Below are 24528 nucleotides of genomic sequence, written 5' to 3' on the forward strand. Positions count from 1 at the left end.
TCTGTGTTCACTGACGTGAAGTAAGCTGTCTTCATCTCTGTAGCAGAACACAAGAAAGACACTGTACATCCACTATGCAAGTGAGAAAAATGAAGACATTGAATGATGTGGTCTATTGGTGTCAGATTACCTTGGTTAAAGCCAGACAGACCACAAGCATGAAATGTCTTTCCCAGCAATCAACTTTGTGTACTATCATGTGTGTACTATATTTGTGGTTTTTTCTATGTTTGTGGGTAATATTCTTCTTTGTGGGTGTGATTTTTAAAAAAAGTTTTAAGGTGAATTTCTAAACAATATCTCCTGTTCATACATGATCTGCCTAGTTTGAAAGTGAGTGGGGAAAAGCAAACTAACTAATCAGATCAACAGAATGTGCACAGCATCAGAGTATTTCAGGAGATGCGGTCACTGATCCTGTGGGAGCCCAACAGAACAGTGTGAAATACACCCTTATAATGAAATAAAGATAATACTAACTTGTTTTTATCTGATATTTGAAAAACTTTACTTATTTTTACTTTCATGGCAAGAACATGTATTATAATATGAACTTGGATGTCAGACGCATCTAAAGCCTAGGTTAGAGCATGGTGAATCATATCTATTGTATGGATGCGAAGATGCAGTCTCTCTCTCCCCAGCAGGGAAATTCCAGTGATTTAGCATTAGGGATAAGAACCAACATAGATCCCAAGTCTATTGGAGGGAGAGGGCTGAGAGATGTCTTATGTGATCGACTTTGTGTACAAAGTCTTTCAAACTTAGTATAAGATTCAAATGGTCAGGGAAATAAATGTTTTAGCAGCTTGTATTCCTATACACAAAGAACATAACATGAGCACCAAACTAGAGAGTTATAATATATGTATTTAGCGTTATGTCTAGAGTTATGCTGGATGTAGAAGGTAATTCATCACCATAATGTGACTACTGAGTCACCACCTGCTCTCAAACCTCTCTCAATGCCACTAACACCACAATTTCCTCAGTCTCCCAAGCCTGCTGTCTTGGAGTCACACCTGACTCCGCCCTCTGCTTTATTCCTCACATCCAGACGCTCTCCCAGTCCTGTCGACTACACCTTAAAAACATTGCCAGAATACGCCCTTTTCTTACTCAACATGCTTCCAAAACTCTTATCCATTCTCTTATCTCCCGTCTTGACTATTGCAACCTCCTGCTGTCTGACATTCCTGGCACCCATGTATCCACACTTCAATCCATCCTAAATGCTGCTGCAAGACTGATCTTCCTCTCTCACAGCTCCACAACTGCTGCACCACTTTGCAAATCCCTACACTGGCTCCCTCTGTCATCCAGAATCAAATTCAAATTGCTCGCCCTTACCTACAAAGTCCTCAATAACAACACCCTTGCATACATATCAAATCAAAATACTCTCCCTCCTGCCTTCTTAGATTTACCTCTGACCTGCGCCTTGTCTCTGTTAATCACCTCTTACTCCCAACCTACAAGACTTCTCCCGTGCTGCTCCCCACTTATGTAATTCCCTACCACGCTCTATCAGACTTTCCCAGACTTCAAATCTTTAGATCAGGCCTGTCCAACCTGCGGCCCTCCAGATGTTGTGAAACTACAAGCCCCAGCATGCTTTGCCAGTAGACAACCTGTTGATAGCTGGAACTTGTAGTTTCACAACATCTGGAGGGCCGCAGGTTGGACAGGCCTGCTTTAGATGATCTTTAAAAATCCATCTCTTTTATAGAGGTGATCTTATCCTCATAACACTATTCACACTAATGCACCCTCACAACTATGCCAATCTTCACTCTGAGACAAACTCGCTCCTCTTGTTTCAGCTGTGCCCTCTTCCTTTTAGAATGTAAGCTGTCTAGTGAGCAGGGTCCTTCATACCCTTTGTTTGCATGTCTCCATTCATTTTGTCTGCCTTGTCTGTTCTTGCTTTTTTATGTATGTCCTGTTTTATGTATGTCCTTGTCTTCTCTACTGTACAGCGCTGCAGAGCACTGTGGCGCCTTAAAAATCTACGATATTATTATTATTATTATTAAGTCACAGGATTTTAGCTATACCGTACCTGAATGGTCTGTATTCTTTGTTTGCTCCAGAAAGATCCACTAGATCAGGACATTCATCTTCATAATCCTCCTGCTCATCACTTTCAACATCCTCATCTGAATTTTCCGTTTCATTTACTAGTCTGCCACTCGCATCATCAGCAGTTACAGAGGTTTCTGTAATATGCTTGCCTTTGTTTTCAACACTATGCCCATCCAGTTCGGCTAAAGCACTATTGAACTCCGCCATGTCCAGGCTTGGCACACAACTGTCTTCCTTTTCAGAAATGGGTACAGAGTCTTCGTGGGACATGTCTTGTCCGGCCTCTGCCAAGCTCTTGTCATCATTCCCGCTGCTTTTGTCTTCTGCGGGTGCCTTACAGACCATTTCATCTCCTACCTCCACATCGTCCGGGCCAGCTGGCTCTAAGAGCTCATCGTCCTCCTGCATTTCTTTTGTATAGCCGCTAGCTGCAATCTCCACATCTAGAGAGCATTCTTTCCTAATAAAAACAAAAAATGTGTCAATATAAAAGCATAGATAACTTGACATTTCTATTTTGTAACAGCACTAAACATTTCATGACCCGATACATGCTTTTTATATTATCCAGTAATGTAACTACCATGCTATATATAGTTAGGAGGGCACACCTTAAATCCATTGCAATGTTTTTTTAAGCAACATTTTTACTAGGATTTGTATTAATTTAAGAAATTCTACACTTGCTTTACTCCACTGTGATACTCACCTCTCCCCGTTCCATGCGCTGCCGGCCGTCAGACACTTCCGGGTCTCGACAGCTTCGATCACATGACCCCTCGGCGGGGAATTCAAACCCCGTCTGTCTGTATATATTCCGCGCTCTGACACAAGCCTGTGTCAGAGCAACAAGTTGTTATTCCTGACTCCTGCCCCTGGCTCCCTGTGTCTCCCTTGGTCCTGTTACTATTCTCAGCTCTCCAGTGTACCAGATCCGGCTTGACCTACACTACTCCTTTGGATTCTCCTCTGGCTTGACGGACATCAGATACGTGTACCAGACCTGGCTTGACCCTCACTACTCCCTTGGATTCTCCTCTGGCTTGACTTACATCATGTACCAGACCCGGCAGTGCCACACCAACCTCCGCAAGGATCTCGCTGTTCTCCGGACCCTGCCCCAGGTACCGCTTTAATATTACTGTTGTTTGTCTATCTTTTCCCCCACGTCTGTAAGCTCAGTAGGGGCCACGACCTGCAGTTTCTCAGCAGCCAAGCCCATCCTGCCTTGCGGCAGTTCTTGGTGAAGACCTGAGAGGCTGTTAGACTTTGCGCCCTACTGAGCTGGTGCCAATATAGACTGAGGGACTCCCCTGGGCATAACATCCACTACTGGATAACCATGTTTATTAATATGTATCAAGTAAACCACCAATCTAAAATAGCAGATGGCTGTTTCATTGCAATGGACTGATTTTATGTGGATTATAATTTATTTTAAACCTACAAGACCGTATGACGGTATAGGAAGTTACCTTTACATAGACCTTTAGTTGTTATTTTTGAAAGACAATGTGATGTATTGCACAGTACTGCCAGTTACTTGGGTCACAGCAATGGAAGAGTGTCACCTGCTGACGTAAAACTAGAGGTCACCTTTGATGAAAGCCTTCTTGCTAATGTAGCAGGTAAGTGAGCAGAATAGGGCTGACATTTGTTTATTCTAAACATAATTTTAAACTGAATCTAAACAGAAAGTAAAGAGAGAAATATTCAGATTAAAAAAGATACTTCCTTGGCACACAAAGCTCACTTATTGCTGAAGTTCCCATAACCCAATCTACAAGAAAGCATTTCAAACATCAACCATCCCAATGGGATAAAAGCACAGAAACCAAAATGCGTCTAAATTATATTTCAAATGTTCTTCCAAAAGGTTGAAGCTGAATTTCCTGAATGTCAGTCTGAGTCATAGCGCTGGGATGGTGTTATTGTGTTAGAGGGAACTGGAAATGAATCTCGGTCTATTAGTAAGTTATTTTTGCTCTATCACCCTCTCCCTTGTCTGTATTTCATCATTCAGCCTACTTCCACTCTTATGTTTTCTTTCTTTTCACCATTTACCTTATGACCTCTCCAGCTTCATAAGCGAAATGAATACATGTAGAATGTCCATAAAAATATATCCTAGTATTTGGCGAGGAATACATTTGGCAGTAGTAGTGATGACTAATTTTGAAACTGTTCAATGGGGGAGTTTATACCTGTCAGAGAAGGGGTGAGAGGGGAGCCACGCCGGCCCCTCACCACACCTAGATAGGAGGATCACTTCAGAAAAGATGCACATTTCCATAGATGAATACACACTTAACAGAGACAGTGACAAAGAATGTCAGAGTCCCTCATTAACAAAGACATGACCTTGCATGAACACCTAGTGCTGATGGCACCAAGAGCCAGTGATGCCCTCCATTCAGAGATAAATTGGTACATGGGCGGCCTACCGGAGGTGTATCAAATCTGCTGCACCCCTACGATACCGCTACGGCTGGGACTGGGATGGAGCTAGCCCAATATCAAACTTAATTAGTAGTCTAACTTATAAATGTTGCATTCTTAAGTCAGGATATACAGTTAATAAGAATATATTCTACAGGGAAATATATGGTCTGTTCCATCACTCTACAGTGAAGTATAAGAAATGACAACCAACCAACTCGCCCCAGTGAACATTATAAGGATAATGGATAAATGATGATGTACATTACAGCACATGGCCCAAGGCTATTAGATGATGACGTAACTGCTTTCCCACTTCCTATATCCATATAAAAGTATAGTACAAGAGATATCTATCCACATGTACATACACAAATACACTATCACATGTATAAAGCGATTTCCCTTTACTTACTGAATGTCACGGAAGGTAGGGAAGAGTTCGCTCTCATAGTTAAAGCGTCTCAGGAAGAAATCTCGAACACATTTCACATCTCTGTCAAAATACCTTAGTGGGAGGAAAAAAACCATCAAGACTATGATTTGTTGGCTTGTTACAGCATTGTAGGCAGTTTATAAACATTTAATACACTTGTTTGTTATGGGCTACTCTAATACCAGTCTCATATCTGTATAAAGATCACAGGAGTATATCAGACATTAAAATAGCTTTCTACATTTCAAATCTGAAACAATAAATCACTTGAACATGTTCTTGGCAGCACTGGGTAGATCCATGTTTCTGTCTAGATATCAGTAGACAGAGAAAAATGATGCTATTAGGAAATAGTTGATGTATGTATGCATCAATGAATAATGTAACATGAAGTACATTAGTGTCTGTGCCAAGCATTACCTAAAATTGTATTTTAATCAAGTCAAGGGCATCTCTCTCTTACAATACTCAACTGGGGCATTAAGAACCAAGATCTATACATGATAGCATAGTTAATAAGTAGTGAATAGGGTTACACGCACCATTCGGCATTTGAATGAGACGTAGACACCATTTGTGGAAAATCAATCATGGTGGCGTGGTCCTCATCATCCAACATTATATTAAACTCATTGAAGTCACCGTGGATCAGGCCGTGGTTGGCAAGCTTGATAATCAGCTCCATTAATTCATTGTACAATGACGCCGGATCTTCAATGTGACGCACCTGGCATCTAATGGTGAGAGTATAAAGCGAATTAAAAAAAGACATTCAGCCCTTAATGTGTAGAGCGGTGCGCTGCTAAACAACAGAGGCACAGCAACAATACAAAGAAGTACAAGTCACTAAAAACCAAAAGTGCCACAGATATAAAATTACTGGTGGTAAATATGTTTGTCATGCTTTCTTACATTAAAAGGAACTGTAAACTCAGAGAGGTTCTTTCCTAAGATGCGCCTAGCTATCCCTCTGTGCAGGCTATGAGCCATCTCTTCTCATACGCTCCATCATATTTTCAATCCTCCATTACCTGGACACTACCCCAGTGATAGCATTCTTTAAAGGTCACGCCCCTAAACTATTTTATTGTGAAAGGAGGCTAGCAACCCTGAATAAGACTGACAAGAGGTCCTTGTGAGATTAGGAAGATTATCATCATCATCATCGATGTGTAGGACGCCACTAATTCAGCAATGCTGGTCAGCATACAAATCACACAAATTAAACATAACGAGCCATACGAGTACAAATCACAAGTATGATTCAGACAAGTAAAATTATAAGTAGCAAATATACAAGTACAAATTCCATAAGTACAAATTCCATAAGTACAAATTCCATAAGTACAAATTCCATAAGTACAAATTCCATAAGTACAAATTCCATAAGTACAAATTCCATAAGTACAAATTCCATAAGTACAAATTCCATAAGTACAAATTAAATGTAAAAACATCACAAATATTAAACATAACATAACATAACAAGTACATTTGAGGTAGACAAAGTAGCAGCAGACATGAGAGAGTGTACAGGGCTTACAGTCTAAGGGGAGGAGAGCAGAGACAGTAGGAGCTAATGGGACTCAAGCAGACATGGCCGGTAAAGCATGTAGAGGGAGTACTCTAGGAGTGGGTAGGGTGGGATATAGTGAAGAGGTAATTTGTCACGAACAGCACTCACCTGAGCCTGCGTGATGCGTGTGTGACACAGGGTTAACAAAAAAACAACCACCTGGTCTGTCTAAAATGATTAAATCCTTCCCTATCTATGCCACACACTAGCTTTGCGGTACTAACTATGCCACCGCTAAGGTTTTTTTCTGACATGAGCCAACACTTATTTAGGAAGGCTTCGGTTCTCCCTAGCATTAATCTAACACAATTTACTTTAATCAGGGTTCACATAAACCACAATGTTCTCCCCATTTCAATTATGTAGCATCTGGACCAAACTGTCGCGTGAATTCGTAAGAACACAGAGACTTGAACTTATTAAGTGTAATTTAATATGGAAAATACATCCACAATGCTTAAGATAAAACAGTTAATAAAAAGGAATACAAATATAACAATTGTTTCTTGTAAAATAAAAAGGATAAAACACAGAATTGATACCTCACTTATAATAAAGTTTCTGTTGCTGGGAGAAGCAGAAAAAAATGGGACCCTCTTCAATCAAATTGACTCCCTCAGAGGTATGGTGGTGAGAGAGGACATGAAATGTTGGAGGTTGGGAGAGAGTCTGGTCAGATGGGACAGGATGTTCTGTAAGTGGGGAGCAGCGCAGCAGAAGATTTGATGTGGGAGTGAGAGAGCTTAAGAGGCGTAGGTCAGAGGTTGAGCAAAGACTATGGGATAGCCAGACACAATGGTAACACATTCATAAAAACTAGGTTAAATCATATAACAAGAAAATGTTTGTATTTATTGAATACAAATATTAAGAGATGAGTGTAGAAAAAGAAATTACAAGAAAAAAAAACACACAACAAAAAACAAAATGTTAACCGCTGTCCAAAAAGGTCTCTAAATAACTGCAGTACTTTTAAAGCAAGGACAGAAAATCAGGACTGCAACTTGGAAGAGCCCAACCTCGTCCACATGTGTTTATTTGTATCATGCCTCTCGCATGTTCTGTGTGACACTTGTTTGTTTTATATCTTAACTATTATGTAATTTGATGCTAATCTTGCAAAAATGCTTCTTTAATGTCCTCAATTTTGCCCACTGGTCAGCTACATGTTTTCTACTATGTTGTTATTTTCACTGTAAACAGTAATCATTTTTGTGCAGAGCATGTGTGTGAACAAGCCCTGGATTTGCTTTCTAAATATTCACTCCTACTTAATGTAGCAATATGACTTGTCTGTACAAAGTGGATTATTATGGCTAAATAAGACAAATGATAAAACAAACTTACAGTGACACCATGTGGCAGATAAACAAAATGCAGAGCATTATAAGAAACCCACAGCTAAAATGCAAGATGCTCCAACGTAAAAAGGCCAGCTTGTGGCAGTCACATATAATGTGTGTAACCTGACATTCTTAATTCTCAAAGTACATGTGTCCGGATACGTGCGCGGCTGCCATCTTTAAATGTGCTCTGGCACCGGGAAGGTTAATACTTTGTGCCGTAGGGGTTATCACTGGCATAAGCACCACATGTATTACTTAGTTATTAAAAAGTTATTTAATGAACGAAAATTGTGACAAAATGAGAGTGATAACCCTGTGACCATTCGGTTTCTCATTTCTCACATAATGTGGACTATAGCAAGTATTTTTATAGCCCATGCTTTTGCTCCCCAGCTCACCAGACTACAACTGCATTGTCCAATAACATGTGGCTAAGGGGACATTGTAGTTCAGTGTAAATATGTATACTGTGTATTGTATATTGATGACTTGCAGTAAGGTTGCTATTCATTGTCTTTAAAGTGAAGCCAGTGGGATTGTGGGTAGGGATCAGGTTGCCATGTGCTGGAGTAGGAAAACTAATTAGTGTCCATTGTTCTCACCAGGCTAGTCCAGACAGGCCATCTAACAGGGGAGGTTCTCTGGAAGGACAGCTCATCTTCACTCCCCTGTCCAACCCCCACTATTCCAGTACTGACCAATGGTTAAGAATAGACCCAGGGGTTTGCCTAGGGAGGGAAAAACACTGTGGAAATTAGACCCTAGATATAAGGAGCGACTCCAAGGGGGGAGGTGGTGTTCATTCTGGGATTTCATTCATGAAGACTGCAAGATTTAGCTTTTGAGTTGTCGTTCTCTAACTAGAGTCTATATATGCAGCTGAGAGAGATCCATGGGTCGTGAAGTCTGGACAGCCAGGTGACTATTGCTCCTTAAGCTATTGGGGTGAGGGACAGATGATGTGGTAAACCGGCCTGGCATTTATTTACTGTGTGTACAAAATATTCTATTGTTGTTTGTATGACAATATACTGTTGTATTTTTAGAACTGCATTTTGCCTGAGTGACCATACGAATCCTAGAAGGTACTGGGTAGACTTCCCTGGCATAGGAAGGCACCCGTGGGTGGCCAGCCAGCGTGAAGTGGGTAGCATTGGGCCAGATAAACCCGGTATCTTCACAAAAATGTATTCTACTGCTTTGACGCCTATTTACCTACTGTAATTCCTGGGACCTAGAGATTATACGCCTCTGATCAGTTATCTGGCTGTTCTGAGGTTTAGGAACCAGTGTCTAATAACGTTCTGCCCGCTACCCTGCAGCTCTGGTCATTGCGAGAAGCAAAGAGACACATCCACAGCAACCCTGATCTGAAGAAAGGGGAACCTGCCTAGATGACCAGCAAGGGGGTGCAGCAGCAGCAAGAGTTACTCAGAAGGAAGTGGTTCCAGGTGCATGTGAAGGAGCCTGGTGGTGGCAACAGAGCGCCCCCTATGGCCTTTAGAGGGGTGCAATTGGGACAACGAAAGGGGATGGTGACAAGGCGCCCAGCTTGTCCCCAGCAACACGACAGGGTGGCATGGGAGGTTCATCCTGTCACAGTATGCCATCAAGATATGATTTTGTGTAACATCTTACACAACTACATTTTGCAATTTATTTCACTCTGTTCTGTGTGACCCATCTCTACAAACAATTGTAGCCACCTCAACTATAAGACATGGACAAAACTGGTACAGATATAGGATAAATGCTCAAATACTAAATCTCAGCATGCTTGATGTTACTCACTGGCAATGACCCTGTCGGAGATGCAATCGGTACATAGTAGAGATGCTCAGGCTTGGTCTTCTGAATTTGCAGTCAAATTGTACGTTGTTATATAGGTTACAAAGAGAAGAGCTCCATTACTAACTGTCATTGCTGAAATAGAAATACTAGGGCTGGCAAGCTTGGTCTTCTGAATTTGCAGTCAAATTGTACAGTGTTATCAAAATGGATTCACAGCAGTACACAGAAGAGCAGGAGCACCAAGCAGCTGCAGGCACCAGTCATCATGATAGTAATCCCTCTAAGTCATCTGGTAAAGCTTATGTTAAAGTGCATAGTGTTTTTAAGTCAGGGAACCAAATGTAAAAAAACACCTTTCACCTTGGTCAAGAAAAAAAAGACCTGTAATCCAGGCAAAGTTATCTGCAGAAAAAAATAAAATTGCCAACATGCCATTCTACACACGTAGTGGCAAGGAAAGAATGAGGCCTTCGCCTTTCTCTGCGAGTGCTAGGTTTGCAACTGTTACTGAGACATCTTCTTGTAAGGTCAGTTGTGATAAAGCAAGACCTTCTCATTTGGACTCCAAATGTGGCGGCCAAATACTTTTACGTGTAAAAGCTGAGCTGGAAGAAAACAGTAAGGCATGAGAGGAAAATGTATGTTCAGATTCAGAAATGACACAAACCCCTGAGGAGAGTCTATCCACGAGTGCTATGTGTAATCTTGACCATTCTGACAGTGTACCTATATAAAAGGCCCCTTTCAGCATTTCTGCAGATGTCTGCATGAACAGCCCAAGTGTAGCCGGTGATACACAAATTGAGGATGCCACTTTGGAATTGAAACAGGATGAGGGGGATATTTGTGTAGCCGACGAGGGCGCTAATGAGGATGTTGATGATGTTGTTTGTATAAGTCCTGCACCGGTGAAAGCAGTTCTTGTACGTTATAAGAAGAAGGCCATTGTCATAGCTAGGCATAAGACCAAAAAATCCACCTCTTACGTGTGGAATTATTTTTACCCAAATCCTGACAACAGTTGTCTAGCAATTTGTAGCGTATGTAAAGCCAAAGTCAGTCGAGGTAGGGACCTTAACCATCTAGGAACCTCATCCATGTTACATCATTTGAAGCGAGTTCATGGCAAGGTGTTGGGAAAATTGGAAACTTATGCTAAAAACATAACAAGCAGTCCATCATCAGCTAGGTCCCTTCTGACAGCTAGATCAAGACACCTGCAATCGACACCCACAACACTGTCCTCATCAATATCCTCAGTAGCGATCGGAGTTAGTCCTGCTTCCAAGTTGCTAAGGCTAGATGACTCCTCCACTATCTTGGATTTCTCAGAAGAATTCTTGAGCGTTAGTCCCACTGCTGGGGGTGAATCTTCATCCCAGAAACAGACCAAGAAGAAGACTACTAGTAGTTTACAACAATTGACTGTTAAACAATCCTTTGCAGGAGGAAGCAAGTATGAAAGCTGTCGCCCAGTCGCAAAGCAGATCACAGACTCCATGGCTACTATGCTAATATTAGATCTGCGTCCAATATCCACTACTAAGTAATTGTCTAAAACCAGCTGCTTTAAAGTCTTGTGTCCCCGTTACCAAATTCCATCACGACACCATTTCACTAGAAAAGCTATTCCTCACCTCTACCAGAAGGTTCGTAAAAATGTAATTATTGGGCTACAAAATGCCATTCTACCCACTGCACACTTAACCACAGATATGTGGACAAGCAGAACTGAGCAAACTAAAGATTATATGACTGCGACAGCCCACTGGGTTGGTGATTTGCCTTCACCAGCAGGAACAGCAGCAGCATGTACCCAAGTACGTCACATTTGTCAGAGGCAGGCTACTCTGTGTATCACCGGCTTCACTAAGAAGTATACAGCTGACAATCTGTTACAAAAACTAAGGGATGTCATTGCAACATGGCTTATCCCGCTTGAACTCTCCTCAGGATATGTCATTTCTGATAATGCCACCAATATTGTGAGAGTATTACAGCTGGGTGAATTCAATCACATTCCCTGTTTTGCTCACACAAACTTGGTGGTGCACAGCTTTTCAAAAAATGACAGGGACTTCCAGGAGATGCTGTCTGTGGCCCGTAAAATATCTGGATATTTCCGGCATTCGGCAACAGCATGTAGGAGTTTGCAGCACCAACTGAAGCAAGTGGTGGTGACAAGGTGAAATTCCACCCTATATATGCTTCTGCGGATGGAGGAACAGCGATAAGCCATCCACGCTTACTCTACAAGCCATGACATTGGGAAAGGAGGGGGATGTATTTTAGTCAAGCGCAGTGGAGAATACTTTCCGTGTTGTGCAAGGTGCTGAAACCATTCGAAGTAGTCACCTGTGAAGTGAGTTCAGACACTGCTAGCTTGAGTCAAATGACTCCGTTAGACTTTTGGAAAAGCAGCTTGAGAAACTGAAGGAGGAGATTAAACAAAGCAATTACGCTAAGTATGTCAGACTTGTAGATCAAGTACTTTATTCGCTTCGAAAGGATCCAAGAGTTATCAAAATCTTGAAATTGGATCACTACATTTTGGCGACTGTGCTTGATCCTCGGTTTAAGAGCTATGTCTTCTCTATGTTTCCAACTGACCCAGATCTCAAGTGATGCAAGGAACTCCTGGTGAGCAAGATGACGGCTCAAGTGTTACGTGACAGGACGGTGTCTCCTCCTTCAGCTTTGCCATGTCTGGCACGGTGTGCCTTGAATCTGTCCAGGGCACAATTAAATCTTAAGACTAACAAGGCATTCTGGAGCGAAACATACTGCCCAGTGTCAGAAAGCTCTGTCTCAGTTGCAGGTCACGAGTCCTCCAACAGGATAATGACCCAAAACACACAGCTAAAAGCAATCAAGAAAGGATAAGAACAAACATTGGACTATTCTGAAATGACCTTCTGTGAGCCCTAATCTGAATCCTATCAAACATCTATGGAAAGAACTGAAACATACAGTCTGGAGAAGGCACCCATCAAACCTGAGACAGCTGGAGCAGTTTGCTCAGGAAGAGTGGGCCAAACTACCTGCTGACAAGTGCAGAAACTGAATGATTACCGCTACAGGTTGTGCAACAAAATTTTAGGGTAAAGGGTCACATCATTTTTGTCCATGCCATTTTCATTTGTTTTATAATTTAAAATATCCTGTTGAATCAAAATTAAAATGCAAAGTCTGATATCTTTTAAATATGGAACGAACAATGATAGATGCTAATTACAGATGCTGTAATGCTGTATTCTATCAGTGTTGAAGTTCCAGGCAAAGAAAAGCCTACACAGAGGGGGATGTAAGAAGAAGCAAAGAATTCCCTCAATTCTTAATTAATACTCTATAGGTGGATACAGAAGGCACAGTAGACTGAAACGTAAATAACGATACCAACAAAAATGAAAATAAACACACAAAAATTGGTTTGGGAGGAGTTCTAGAAAAAACAAAACAAAAAACACTGAACTAAGAAGGTCCTGGATCTAATTAACAACAACATGCCACATCCTTCTCTTCCCCACACCTCAGCATGACTGCTGCCATCTGGTAGATTCAACAAACATCATCCACAGTGAGTTTCTATATAAAGCAATTGCTCTCCACCTAAAACTTAACATTTTAGTTTTGGGTGGTGTTTCCCTTTAAAGTGGGCCCAGGTATTTTTTTTTTAACTTATTGATGAATCTTTTTCACGGAGGCCAACAGGGGGGCACAGAATTACGGACTTGAGGTCATTCTAGCTATTAGAAACCAGAGCATTTTTCAGAAAGCAACTTCAGGCTCTCCTCCCCCATTTATCCCCTTCGTCTGTCAGGAAAGTATTAGTTAGCAACAAGGAACAGCGAGAACAAGGAACCACATCAGATTTGCTTAGTCATTTAACAAGTATAACAGGTCCAACCAAAGACATCCTAGGAAGGTTAGTCGATGTTCCCCACTGGCCTCAGAGAAAAGGATTTATCAGCAAGAAGTAGAAAATCCCCTATACTCTTTTGGTCATCTGGGGGTCACACCCTCCAAAATCTAGATTGTATGATCTTTCTTTCAAAACTTACCACAGCCAGGGCCAAAATGCGCACTTGATACAACTTGGTAAAGTTGAAGACTCCATGCCCAGGAAGGCCCCACAGATTTAATCAAATGTGCCATAACCCAAACTGGAAAATCCCAACCCGATAGTAAAGAGCAGCCTACAAGATTAGCTGTGTATTTCTTTCATAGATGACAATGTAAGGAGCATTACATTCAGAACACCCAAATAATAGTATTTTGTGGTAAAGTCCTTGAAGGCTAAATGTATGTCCTGGGGAGATAGGGGACTGGATAGCAGGGTGTACTCATGACTCACACCCTGCCCCAACAAAAAGGTCTGGATTGCTGAGATATTGGCCGTTCTTTTTAAGTCATTATGAAAACCCTTTCAACCTAAATATAAAGGCCACAAGAGCCATGCAGATAAGGCCAGATATAAGGGTTCAGGTGAAAGAATGGGATACATAGACTGTTAGACAGACTATCAATATCTAAATAAGATTGACAGAAAAAAAAGACATTTCTATTGAATATAGGAGCTAGTAAGTCTGCTTGCAGTGCTCACCATAAAAGCTAGGCAAAGCCCTTTTAGCTCTATAAACGAGAATACTTTAATAAGTTCATACCGTAATATTTGCGTAGAACAAATTAAAAGGGACAAAAAAATGTATATTTAGAGTTCCTTTTAAGGGGTGGTTCATTATACTCAGCAACCGTTCCATACAGCAGTGTTATGATGTTTGTGTTTTTCCCGCTTCTATTCAAATTGTATATTCCAGATCCAACAGAATCCTCAGCATATTCTAAAGCTTATAAATAGCACTTGCAGGATTCATATCCTGCCAAAGTCAGTCACTAGGTGACCCATATGTAATGCAGAATCCAGCATTATTCTAGTCAATAGAAAATGTACTTGTAGTGGGGCTAGAAGGAACGTAGAAATGCCTTTTATTCTCGTATTATAAGAGAATACGTACACTTCCATTATAAAGACCGGTACAGATACATTGCAGAATCAGGACTAGCAAGAGAAGATATAAATTACTTACAAGGGATACCCATTAATCAGCTCCATCACTACTGCATGTCTGTTGTAGTCATATGGTTTTGGAACTGGAAATCCTGCATCATATAAGGCCTAGAAACAAGAGAAATTCTATGTCACAAAGTGTTTCAAAAGGATAAAGAAAAAATAAATCATCAACAATACACTAACCATCAATTTTGCAGTTAGCCATGCATCAGGTCAGCTGCAAAAATATTACATTAGTGCTGAGGATTTTTATTTTTCAGTTTAAATAATCAATCTAAAGTAAACGGATATAATACTTGTATCCCTTCTTTTCATTTAATATAGAAATCAAAATACATTGCTTATAGAACGTAATCCATACATATGCTGTACCGTATAAATGTTTTTTTGTAAAAATATTTATTGATCTGTTACGCTTCAATGTCATTCTCTACATTTTCTGACCAAAAGTCACATTGGGGCTATGATCAAACCTAAACAGAGGCTTGGATTATTTTTGCAAGATCAAGGAACATAATACAACAAACATTGAGAGTATAAAAATTATATATATTATACACACACACACACACACACACACACAAAGAGTTGAATAACATCTACGACCAGTGTAGTGTTGTGAAATCTCAATACAGAGGTAATGCAAGATCAATTATAAAGACTGACCATGGGGAATATTTACTAAACTGCGGGTTTGAAAAGGTGGAGATGTTGCCTATAGCAACTAATCAGATGCTATTCATCATTTTGTAGAATGTACTAAATAAAAGACAGCTAGAATCTGATTGGTTGCTATAGGCAACATCTCCACTTTTTCAAACCTGCAGTTTAGTAAATATATCCCAAGGAGATTTTTTTTTAAGAGACAGAGGGGAAAAAAAGAAAAAAGACGAACAAGAGATGGATGGGGGAGACAGAGAAAAGAAGTGGATGATTTCATGTGAGGAGAAGATTTAAGCAGGAGGGAAAAGGTAAGTCTAGAGAGGACAACGAAGAATGCATGGTTAGAAGAAAGGAGAACGAGCGTGGGAAGAAAAAAAAAAAAAAGAAAAGAGAGCAAGGGGTCCCAGACCTTGGAGTAACAACTTTGTATTTTAAACGTTTGCGAGGTGTGCAATACGTCCCCATGTTTGAAAAGTACAAAGCAGTAGGAAGACTCTTCAGCTCCTTCCTAATGAATGTGTACAGATAAGTGTCTGCAGGACAAGTCACTTCGGAGAATGACTTTCAAATGACGACCGCTTATGGGAAGCTTTACTAATGAATATTCGACATGTGATTACATAATAGCACTGACACAGAAGCTACAAAAAGTGTCAAATAATACACAAGAGGGTCAACAAAACTACAACCAAGCCTCATCATATAAACCAACATTTTAACATTAACCACATTAAATAGAGAATAAATTGATACCTTGAATATACAGAGTATAAATTCAGGTGATGATCCAATGTACAAAGTAATCATTTAACATGAGGAGTAATACTGATTACCTACTCAGACAAAAGACCCCTGTGCCCAGAATAAGCCAAACTTTGATCTGCAGGCATTTAGTTGATGGATATACAGAAAACCAATTAGATTGTGGAATTTCAAGCTTAAGGAAGACATTCTTCTCTGGGAATAGCAGAGGCAATTTAATATACCTCTTTCAGAACACATTCTGAAATTTGTCTCAAGCTTCCCAAAAAAGAATGAGAAGGATACACGGAGGAAATACCAAATCTCCTAAACAGCTTAGTCTCTACAGTGACAGATATTAAAATATCCCACTCAAGGCTATTGGAAAACGGAGATCTTATTGGGAAAAATATTAGATTCTGAGAAGGTCCCCAGGTACTATCTTATGCGTGACTTTGTCCTACTGTCAATCCATATTTATTACCCGACAAGTAATCCTTGCAACAATATTAAACAACCGTGGTGGTCTGGTTCCAAAGCCCAAAATAAATATTTCAAAAAATAGCAGAAACATTAACATAATGTATTAATACAACTTAGGGTGTAGTCCTTTATTTTACAATACAAATAAAGAAAAGAACTGCAGGCTGCATAACTGCCTCTCTGTAAGCTCATTACACAGGTAATGACTTTGATTTGGGGTATCCACTTGAGCTACATCTCCACCTGAACATGAAAGAGGGAATATTGATCTCTACGACGGTCACACGAGTGTAATTAATATAAACAATGTAATTAAAACCTAGGAGTCCCAGGAAGATTGAAGGATTGCCTATAAAGATGTATCCTCAACTATATTTCATCCTGCAATCCTTCATCCACCAGAACACCTATGTGTTTTCTGATCCTCTCAACCACAACTGAACTGGGCTCAGCTCAGGCTGGTAGGGCACCATGGGATTATACCTATGTCAATGAGCCCCATTCCGCTAGTGTTATCAATGTAAAACGGTCAGAAGAGCAATAAAAAGTTATCAACTCAGACAATATCTTTTTGAAGAAACCCATTTATATCCCTGAATAATTGGCCATTTTTGGGTGCAGTCAGGACTATACCAATGAAATTGTATGCATTTAACTATAGCACAAGATATAGAAACATTTAAAATGGCAAGGTTGGGGATTCAAGTGTGCAGAAAAATAAATAGAAGAAATAACAGAAGATTGAAGAACGAAGAGATTAAGGGGGAGATTAAATCCCCTGCATTGTTCTTTAGAACAACACAGGGTGCGCATCATTACTGTTAAAATTACCGTACTAACACTGATTTCTGCTCACGGCTCACTGAACTGTGAGCAAAAATCTGCGTTGAAATTACCGTACAAACGGTAATAATGGGCATCAATTACCATAGTAACCTTAATTAATGTGCATCCCGCGTTGTTCTAAAGAATTGAACCTCCCCCTGAGTGATGGCTCTAAGATTACCATTGATGACATCATAAAGCCTATTACACTGAATAAATACATATCAGGCTGGTCTTCTAGGTGCCATCAATATAGCTTTGCTTTGAATGGATGCAGAACAATCACTACATGAGTGACATCGAGTGCTACTATTTTCCTGAAAACGTAGTGGTCTGCCAGCCTAGTTCAGTTAAAGTACAACTTAATCTAAAGACAAGTTGATCTATTATGAAAAAAATAGATACATTTTAGGGCATAAATAAATGTAATTAAAATATCTATAACCATATATCCAAAGTGGTTTAAAAGCTCTTAACAACTGTTAAATGTCGCACAAAAAAAACAAACTATAAGTTTTCAAATATATATCTAAACGTTCCCATGCCTTTTAAGGTTTAGTGATCCTAAACAAACATGGTTCAATGTGCCCGTCACCACATTCAGAGCTGCCTATATTTCTCATGACTAATCTAGATTGAATCTATACTATAAAAATAAGTATGAGAAGCTAAGTGGCAAAATAAATAGGTTTAATTGCCCTATAAACAATTTGTCAACAGTAGAATGCCAGGCTCTTGTAAGAATGAAAATATTATCGCTGGGCAGACTGAGCGAAACAGATACTGAGCATTCTTAGTGGTTTACGCTGGAAAAACACAAGATGTACTCTGGGAACGTTGCTGACCAGCTGATTTCAGGCACTCCGTGCTTACATTTGGCTGTATTAAATAAAACCGTGGTTCACCATGTTTAAAAAAACCCAATAAGAAACTAAAGTCATTAGTCAATCTGAGCCACAGACAGAGTTTCTCTTATACAGACCAGTCATGCCCAGTAGCGCACGTTGCTCATTTTTGACTCAAATGCAATGTTTGTTCAAGTTGGAATTTGTTTTTAAAGCTACACCCACTTGTCTGCAAATAATATAATTAATGTGTCTCGCTCGCAGCTACAGCCAAGCCAAAGAAAAGGACAAATCGGAAACTTAGTTAGCCTTGAAACCATAATTCTTCTTCACACATCTCACTGTGCTGAATAGATGGGTATTTAATATGCACTTATATGGCCTTGGATAACCACAGCAGATATTTTTCTTAAGGATAAATTTAAAGTTCAGCACAAACTGAATGAAGTCAACTTCTCACTTCATATCCCTATGGCTGCCTGACAGTGCACCCTCCATCTACCCAATCTGTGATATCACTGAGGTATAAAAAAGGCTCAAGGAGTAATTTATTGGGACTTAACCCATGTGTTCTATAGAGAAAGGATTTAGGAATCGGTTATTCTGCACGTGTGCCTTTATAAAATGTAGCTTGCATGTTCGCTTTATTTCCCTAAATATATTGGTGCTCTAAAGAAAATTGATAAGACGACCAAACAAGCTGGTTTTAGGGAAATCAATGTAGCGTCTATAGCAGTTGTCTGACCTGTGACACTCCAGGTTATGTGAAACTACAAATCCCATCATACCCTTCCAGCAATAAGCTGCTATATATTGGCAAAGCATGCTGGGACTTGTAGTTTCACAACACCTGGAGTGTCACAGGTTAGCCAACACTGGTCAATAGCATGCTTGACAAGTAATGCTGTCCACTATACTAAAATCACAATGTGACCATGTCTAAAGCTGGCAATAAGATCACCAAGATAAGAAATTCTGAGATTTTGAATGTTTTAAAAGCAATAGTGATTTCCTCACCGATTTCCCGGAGTAAAGCCCTTATTGCTGTAGGGGAGATCTCCTGAATAGAGGCAGCCTGTCTCAGATCTCAGCACTGATAGATATAGTATAACTTGAATCACATAGTGGCTGGCATGTCACCTGCTGGTAGATTTTATTATTATTAATTTTTATTTATAGGGCGCCACAAGGTGTCCGTAGCGCCGTACAGGGACAAATGAGTTACAGTACAAGGTGAGACAGCACAGTACAGTAAACAGTAACTCAGTAAGCTCAATGCACAGCTAGAGAGGGCGGGGGAGGGAGGATCCGCAACCAACGGAGCCCAAGAAGGAGGACGTGGAAGACAGGGAGACCCCCAGAGGGGACGGGGGGTGGAGGGTCCTCGAGGAGGAGGGCTAAGTAGCTGGAGAGCAGAGTTAGGAGTGGCGGAAACAGGAGGAGAGATGGCCCTGCTCAGAGGAGCGTACAGTGCCTGACAGTGCACCCTCCATCTACCCAATCTGTGATATCACTGAGGTATAAAAAAGGCTCAAGGAGTAATTTATTGGGACTTAACCCATGTGTTCTATAGAGAAAGGATTTAGGAATCGGTTATTCTGCACGTGTGCCTTTATAAAATGTAGCTTGCATGTTCGCTTTATTTCCCTAAATATATTGGTGCTCTAAAGAAAATTGATAAGACGACCAAACAAGCTGGTTTTAGGGAAATCAATGTAGCGTCTATAGCAGTTGTCTGACCTGTGACACTCCAGGTTATGTGAAACTACAAATCCCATCATACCCTTCCAGCAATAAGCTGCTATATATTGGCAAAGCATGCTGGGACTTGTAGTTTCACAACACCTGGAGTGTCACAGGTTAGCCAACACTGGTCAATAGCATGCTTGACAAGTAATGCTGTCCACTATACTAAAATCACAATGTGACCATGTCTAAAGCTGGCAATAAGATCACCAAGATAAGAAATTCTGAGATTTTGAATGTTTTAAAAGCAATAGTGATTTCCTCACCGATTTCCCGGAGTAAAGCCCTTATTGCTGTAGGGGAGATCTCCTGAATAGAGGCAGCCTGTCTCAGATCTCAGCACTGATAGATATAGTATAACTTGAATCACATAGTGGCTGGCATGTCACCTGCTGGTAGATTTTATTATTATTAATTTTTATTTATAGGGCGCCACAAGGTGTCCGTAGCGCCGTACAGGGACAAATGAGTTACAGTACAAGGTGAGACAGCACAGTACAGTAAACAGTAAGCACAGTAACTCAGTAAGCTCAATGCACAGCTAGAGAGGGCGGGGGAGGGAGGATCCGCAACCAACGGAGCCCAAGAAGGAGGACGTGGAAGACAGGGAGACCCCCAGAGGGGACGGGGGGTGGAGGGTCCTCGAGGAGGAGGGCTAAGTAGCTGGAGAGCAGAGTTAGGAGTGGCGGAAACAGGAGGAGAGATGGCCCTGCTCAGAGGAGCGTACAGTGCCTGACAGTGCACCCTCCATCTACCCAATCTGTGATATCACTGAGGTATAAAAAAGGCTCAAGGAGTAATTTATTGGGACTTAACCCATGTGTTCTATAGAGAAAGGATTTAGGAATCGGTTATTCTGCACGTGTGCCTTTATAAAATGTAGCTTGCATGTTCGCTTTATTTCCCTAAATATATTGGTGCTCTAAAGAAAATTGATAAGACGACCAAACAAGCTGGTTTTAGGGAAATCAATGTAGCGTCTATAGCAGTTGTCTGACCTGTGACACTCCAGGTTATGTGAAACTACAAATCCCATCATACCCTTCCAGCAATAAGCTGCTATATATTGGCAAAGCATGCTGGGACTTGTAGTTTCACAACACCTGGAGTGTCACAGGTTAGCCAACACTGGTCAATAGCATGCTTGACAAGTAATGCTGTCCACTATACTAAAATCACAATGTGACCATGTCTAAAGCTGGCAATAAGATCACCAAGATAAGAAATTCTGAGATTTTGAATGTTTTAAAAGCAATAGTGATTTCCTCACCGATTTCCCGGAGTAAAGCCCTTATTGCTGTAGGGGAGATCTCCTGAATAGAGGCAGCCTGTCTCAGATCTCAGCACTGATAGATATAGTATAACTTGAATCACATAGTGGCTGGCATGTCACCTGCTGGTAGATTTTATTATTATTAATTTTTATTTATAGGGCGCCACAAGGTGTCCGTAGCGCCGTACAGGGACAAATGAGTTACAGTACAAGGTGAGACAGCACAGTACAGTAAACAGTAAGCACAGTAACTCAGTAAGCTCAATGCACAGCTAGAGAGGGCGGGGGAGGGAGGATCCGCAACCAACGGAGCCCAAGAAGGAGGACGTGGAAGACAGGGAGACCCCCAGAGGGGACGGGGGGTGGAGGGTCCTCGAGGAGGAGGGCTAAGTAGCTGGAGAGCAGAGTTAGGAGTGGCGGAAACAGGAGGAGAGATGGCCCTGCTCAGAGGAGCGTACAGTGCCTGACAGTGCACCCTCCATCTACCCAATCTGTGATATCACTGAGGTATAAAAAAGGCTCAAGGAGTAATTTATTGGGACTTAACCCATGTGTTCTATAGAGAAAGGATTTAGGAATCGGTTATTCTGCACGTGTGCCTTTATAAAATGTAGCTTGCATGTTCGCTTTATTTCCCTAAATATATTGGTGCTCTAAAGAAAATTGATAAGACGACCAAACAAGCTGGTTTTAGGGAAATCAATGTAGCGTCTATAGCAGTTGTCTGACCTGTGACACTCCAGGTTATGTGAAACTACAAATCCCATCATACCCTTCCAGCAATAAGCTGCTATATATTGGCAAAGCATGCTGGGACTTGTAGTTTCACAACACCTGGAGTGTCACAGGTTAGCCAACACTGGTCAATAGCATGCTTGACAAGTAATGCTGTCCACTATACTAAAATCACAATGTGACCATGTCTAAAGCTGGCAATAAGATCACCAAGATAAGAAATTCTGAGATTTTGAATGTTTTAAAAGCAATAGTGATTTCCTCACCGATTTCCCGGAGTAAAGCCCTTATTGCTGTAGGGGAGATCTCCTGAATAGAGGCAGCCTGTCTCAGATCTCAGCACTGATAGATATAGTATAACTTGAATCACATAGTGGCTGGCATGTCACCTGCTGGTAGATTTTATTATTATTAATTTTTATTTATAGGGCGCCACAAGGTGTCCGTAGCGCCGTACAGGGACAAATGAGTTACAGTACAAGGTGAGACAGCACAGTACAGTAAACAGTAAGCACAGTAACTCAGTAAGCTCAATGCACAGCTAGAGAGGGCGGGGGAGGGAGGATCCGCAACCAACGGAGCCCAAGAAGGAGGACGTGGAAGACAGGGAGACCCCCAGAGGGGACGGGGGGTGGAGGGTCCTCGAGGAGGAGGGCTAAGTAGCTGGAGAGCAGAGTTAGGAGTGGCGGAAACAGGAGGAGAGATGGCCCTGCTCAGAGGAGCGTACAGTGCCTGACAGTGCACCCTCCATCTACCCAATCTGTGATATCACTGAGGTATAAAAAAGGCTCAAGGAGTAATTTATTGGGACTTAACCCATGTGTTCTATAGAGAAAGGATTTAGGAATCGGTTATTCTGCACGTGTGCCTTTATAAAATGTAGCTTGCATGTTCGCTTTATTTCCCTAAATATATTGGTGCTCTAAAGAAAATTGATAAGACGACCAAACAAGCTGGTTTTAGGGAAATCAATGTAGCGTCTATAGCAGTTGTCTGACCTGTGACACTCCAGGTTATGTGAAACTACAAATCCCATCATACCCTTCCAGCAATAAGCTGCTATATATTGGCAAAGCATGCTGGGACTTGTAGTTTCACAACACCTGGAGTGTCACAGGTTAGCCAACACTGGTCAATAGCATGCTTGACAAGTAATGCTGTCCACTATACTAAAATCACAATGTGACCATGTCTAAAGCTGGCAATAAGATCACCAAGATAAGAAATTCTGAGATTTTGAATGTTTTAAAAGCAATAGTGATTTCCTCACCGATTTCCCGGAGTAAAGCCCTTATTGCTGTAGGGGAGATCTCCTGAATAGAGGCAGCCTGTCTCAGATCTCAGCACTGATAGATATAGTATAACTTGAATCACATAGTGGCTGGCATGTCACCTGCTGGTAGATTTTATTATTATTAATTTTTATTTATAGGGCGCCACAAGGTGTCCGTAGCGCCGTACAGGGACAAATGAGTTACAGTACAAGGTGAGACAGCACAGTACAGTAAACAGTAAGCACAGTAACTCAGTAAGCTCAATGCACAGCTAGAGAGGGCGGGGGAGGGAGGATCCGCAACCAACGGAGCCCAAGAAGGAGGACGTGGAAGACAGGGAGACCCCCAGAGGGGACGGGGGGTGGAGGGTCCTCGAGGAGGAGGGCTAAGTAGCTGGAGAGCAGAGTTAGGAGTGGCGGAAACAGGAGGAGAGATGGCCCTGCTCAGAGGAGCGTACAATCTAAGATTTAGTATAGATACAAGTTATACTAAATCTACCAATGCTAGGGAGATCAGAGCACATTTCGTAGTCTTACTATTTCATTGGCTAAACCAAGGATAACTTCTAAACAACTTTGTGTGCCTTTGGGAATTTCACAATATTTTCTGGGACAGATCATGCCTTCTTTTAGGTAGCAGAGTGAAATACTTTTGTTTTATTTTAAAAGCATTATGCAGTTAAAATGTAAAGACATAGGAAAAAAAAAAAAAGTTTTACATGATTAAAAGGTTAACCACTAAATGAATGGGCTAGTTCTCCTGAGTATGGGGATACCATGTGTGTAAGGTACAATGCAGGTATTGGACCTTAGTTACTTCAAGGATGATTTACAAGATCCAATATGAAATTTGGAACAATCTGCTCAATATTTCCTGCATCCTCTGGTTCTCTATCTTTATGTAATCCCACAAATGAAGATGAAGTCCCAAAGTCTACATTATCCCCTCACAAGTCAGCCATTTGTTGCCCTCTGTGCTCATCCCAGCCTGAACCAACATCTGCATTATCTTCCACTCCCTGAGATTTTTCCATAATTCCAGGGTCACTGGCCCATCTCTAAACTTCAATGCTCTCTGTGATGACTCTCATGTGCTTCCATTCTTCAAACAACCTATTGGACTATCTACTGTCAGGTTCTCATTTCTAACGCTCCATAGAGAATGTACTGACTACGGTGGTCAATGATTTTACCACTGCG

The 24528-nt window shown here is 41.1% G+C and overlaps 1 protein-coding gene and 1 long non-coding RNA gene across 2 annotated transcripts in view; one reads left to right on the forward strand and one right to left on the reverse strand.

The window, feature by feature from the left end:
- Positions 1–24528, forward strand: part of LOC142098504 (uncharacterized) — a 1185945-nt gene that overhangs the window by 497551 nt on the left and 663866 nt on the right. The gene's annotated exons all lie outside the window — the stretch shown is intronic.
- The window catches only part of RIOK2 (RIO kinase 2), a 41491-nt gene that overhangs the window by 11829 nt on the left and 5134 nt on the right, over positions 1–24528 (reverse strand). The window contains exons 5-9 of the mRNA XM_075181312.1: positions 14761–14849; positions 5503–5694; positions 4940–5032; positions 2063–2545; positions 1–37 (exon numbers count right to left, since the gene is read on the reverse strand). The exon at positions 1–37 is cut by the window's left edge and continues 60 nt beyond it. Coding sequence (XP_075037413.1) covers positions 1–37; positions 2063–2545; positions 4940–5032; positions 5503–5694; positions 14761–14849 — 894 coding nt within the window. The remainder of the gene's footprint in view (positions 38–2062; positions 2546–4939; positions 5033–5502; positions 5695–14760; positions 14850–24528) is intronic.

The sequence above is a fragment of the Mixophyes fleayi genome, chromosome 1, assembly GCF_038048845.1.
Source record: "Mixophyes fleayi isolate aMixFle1 chromosome 1, aMixFle1.hap1, whole genome shotgun sequence".
Taxonomy (NCBI): Eukaryota; Metazoa; Chordata; class Amphibia; order Anura; family Limnodynastidae; genus Mixophyes; species Mixophyes fleayi.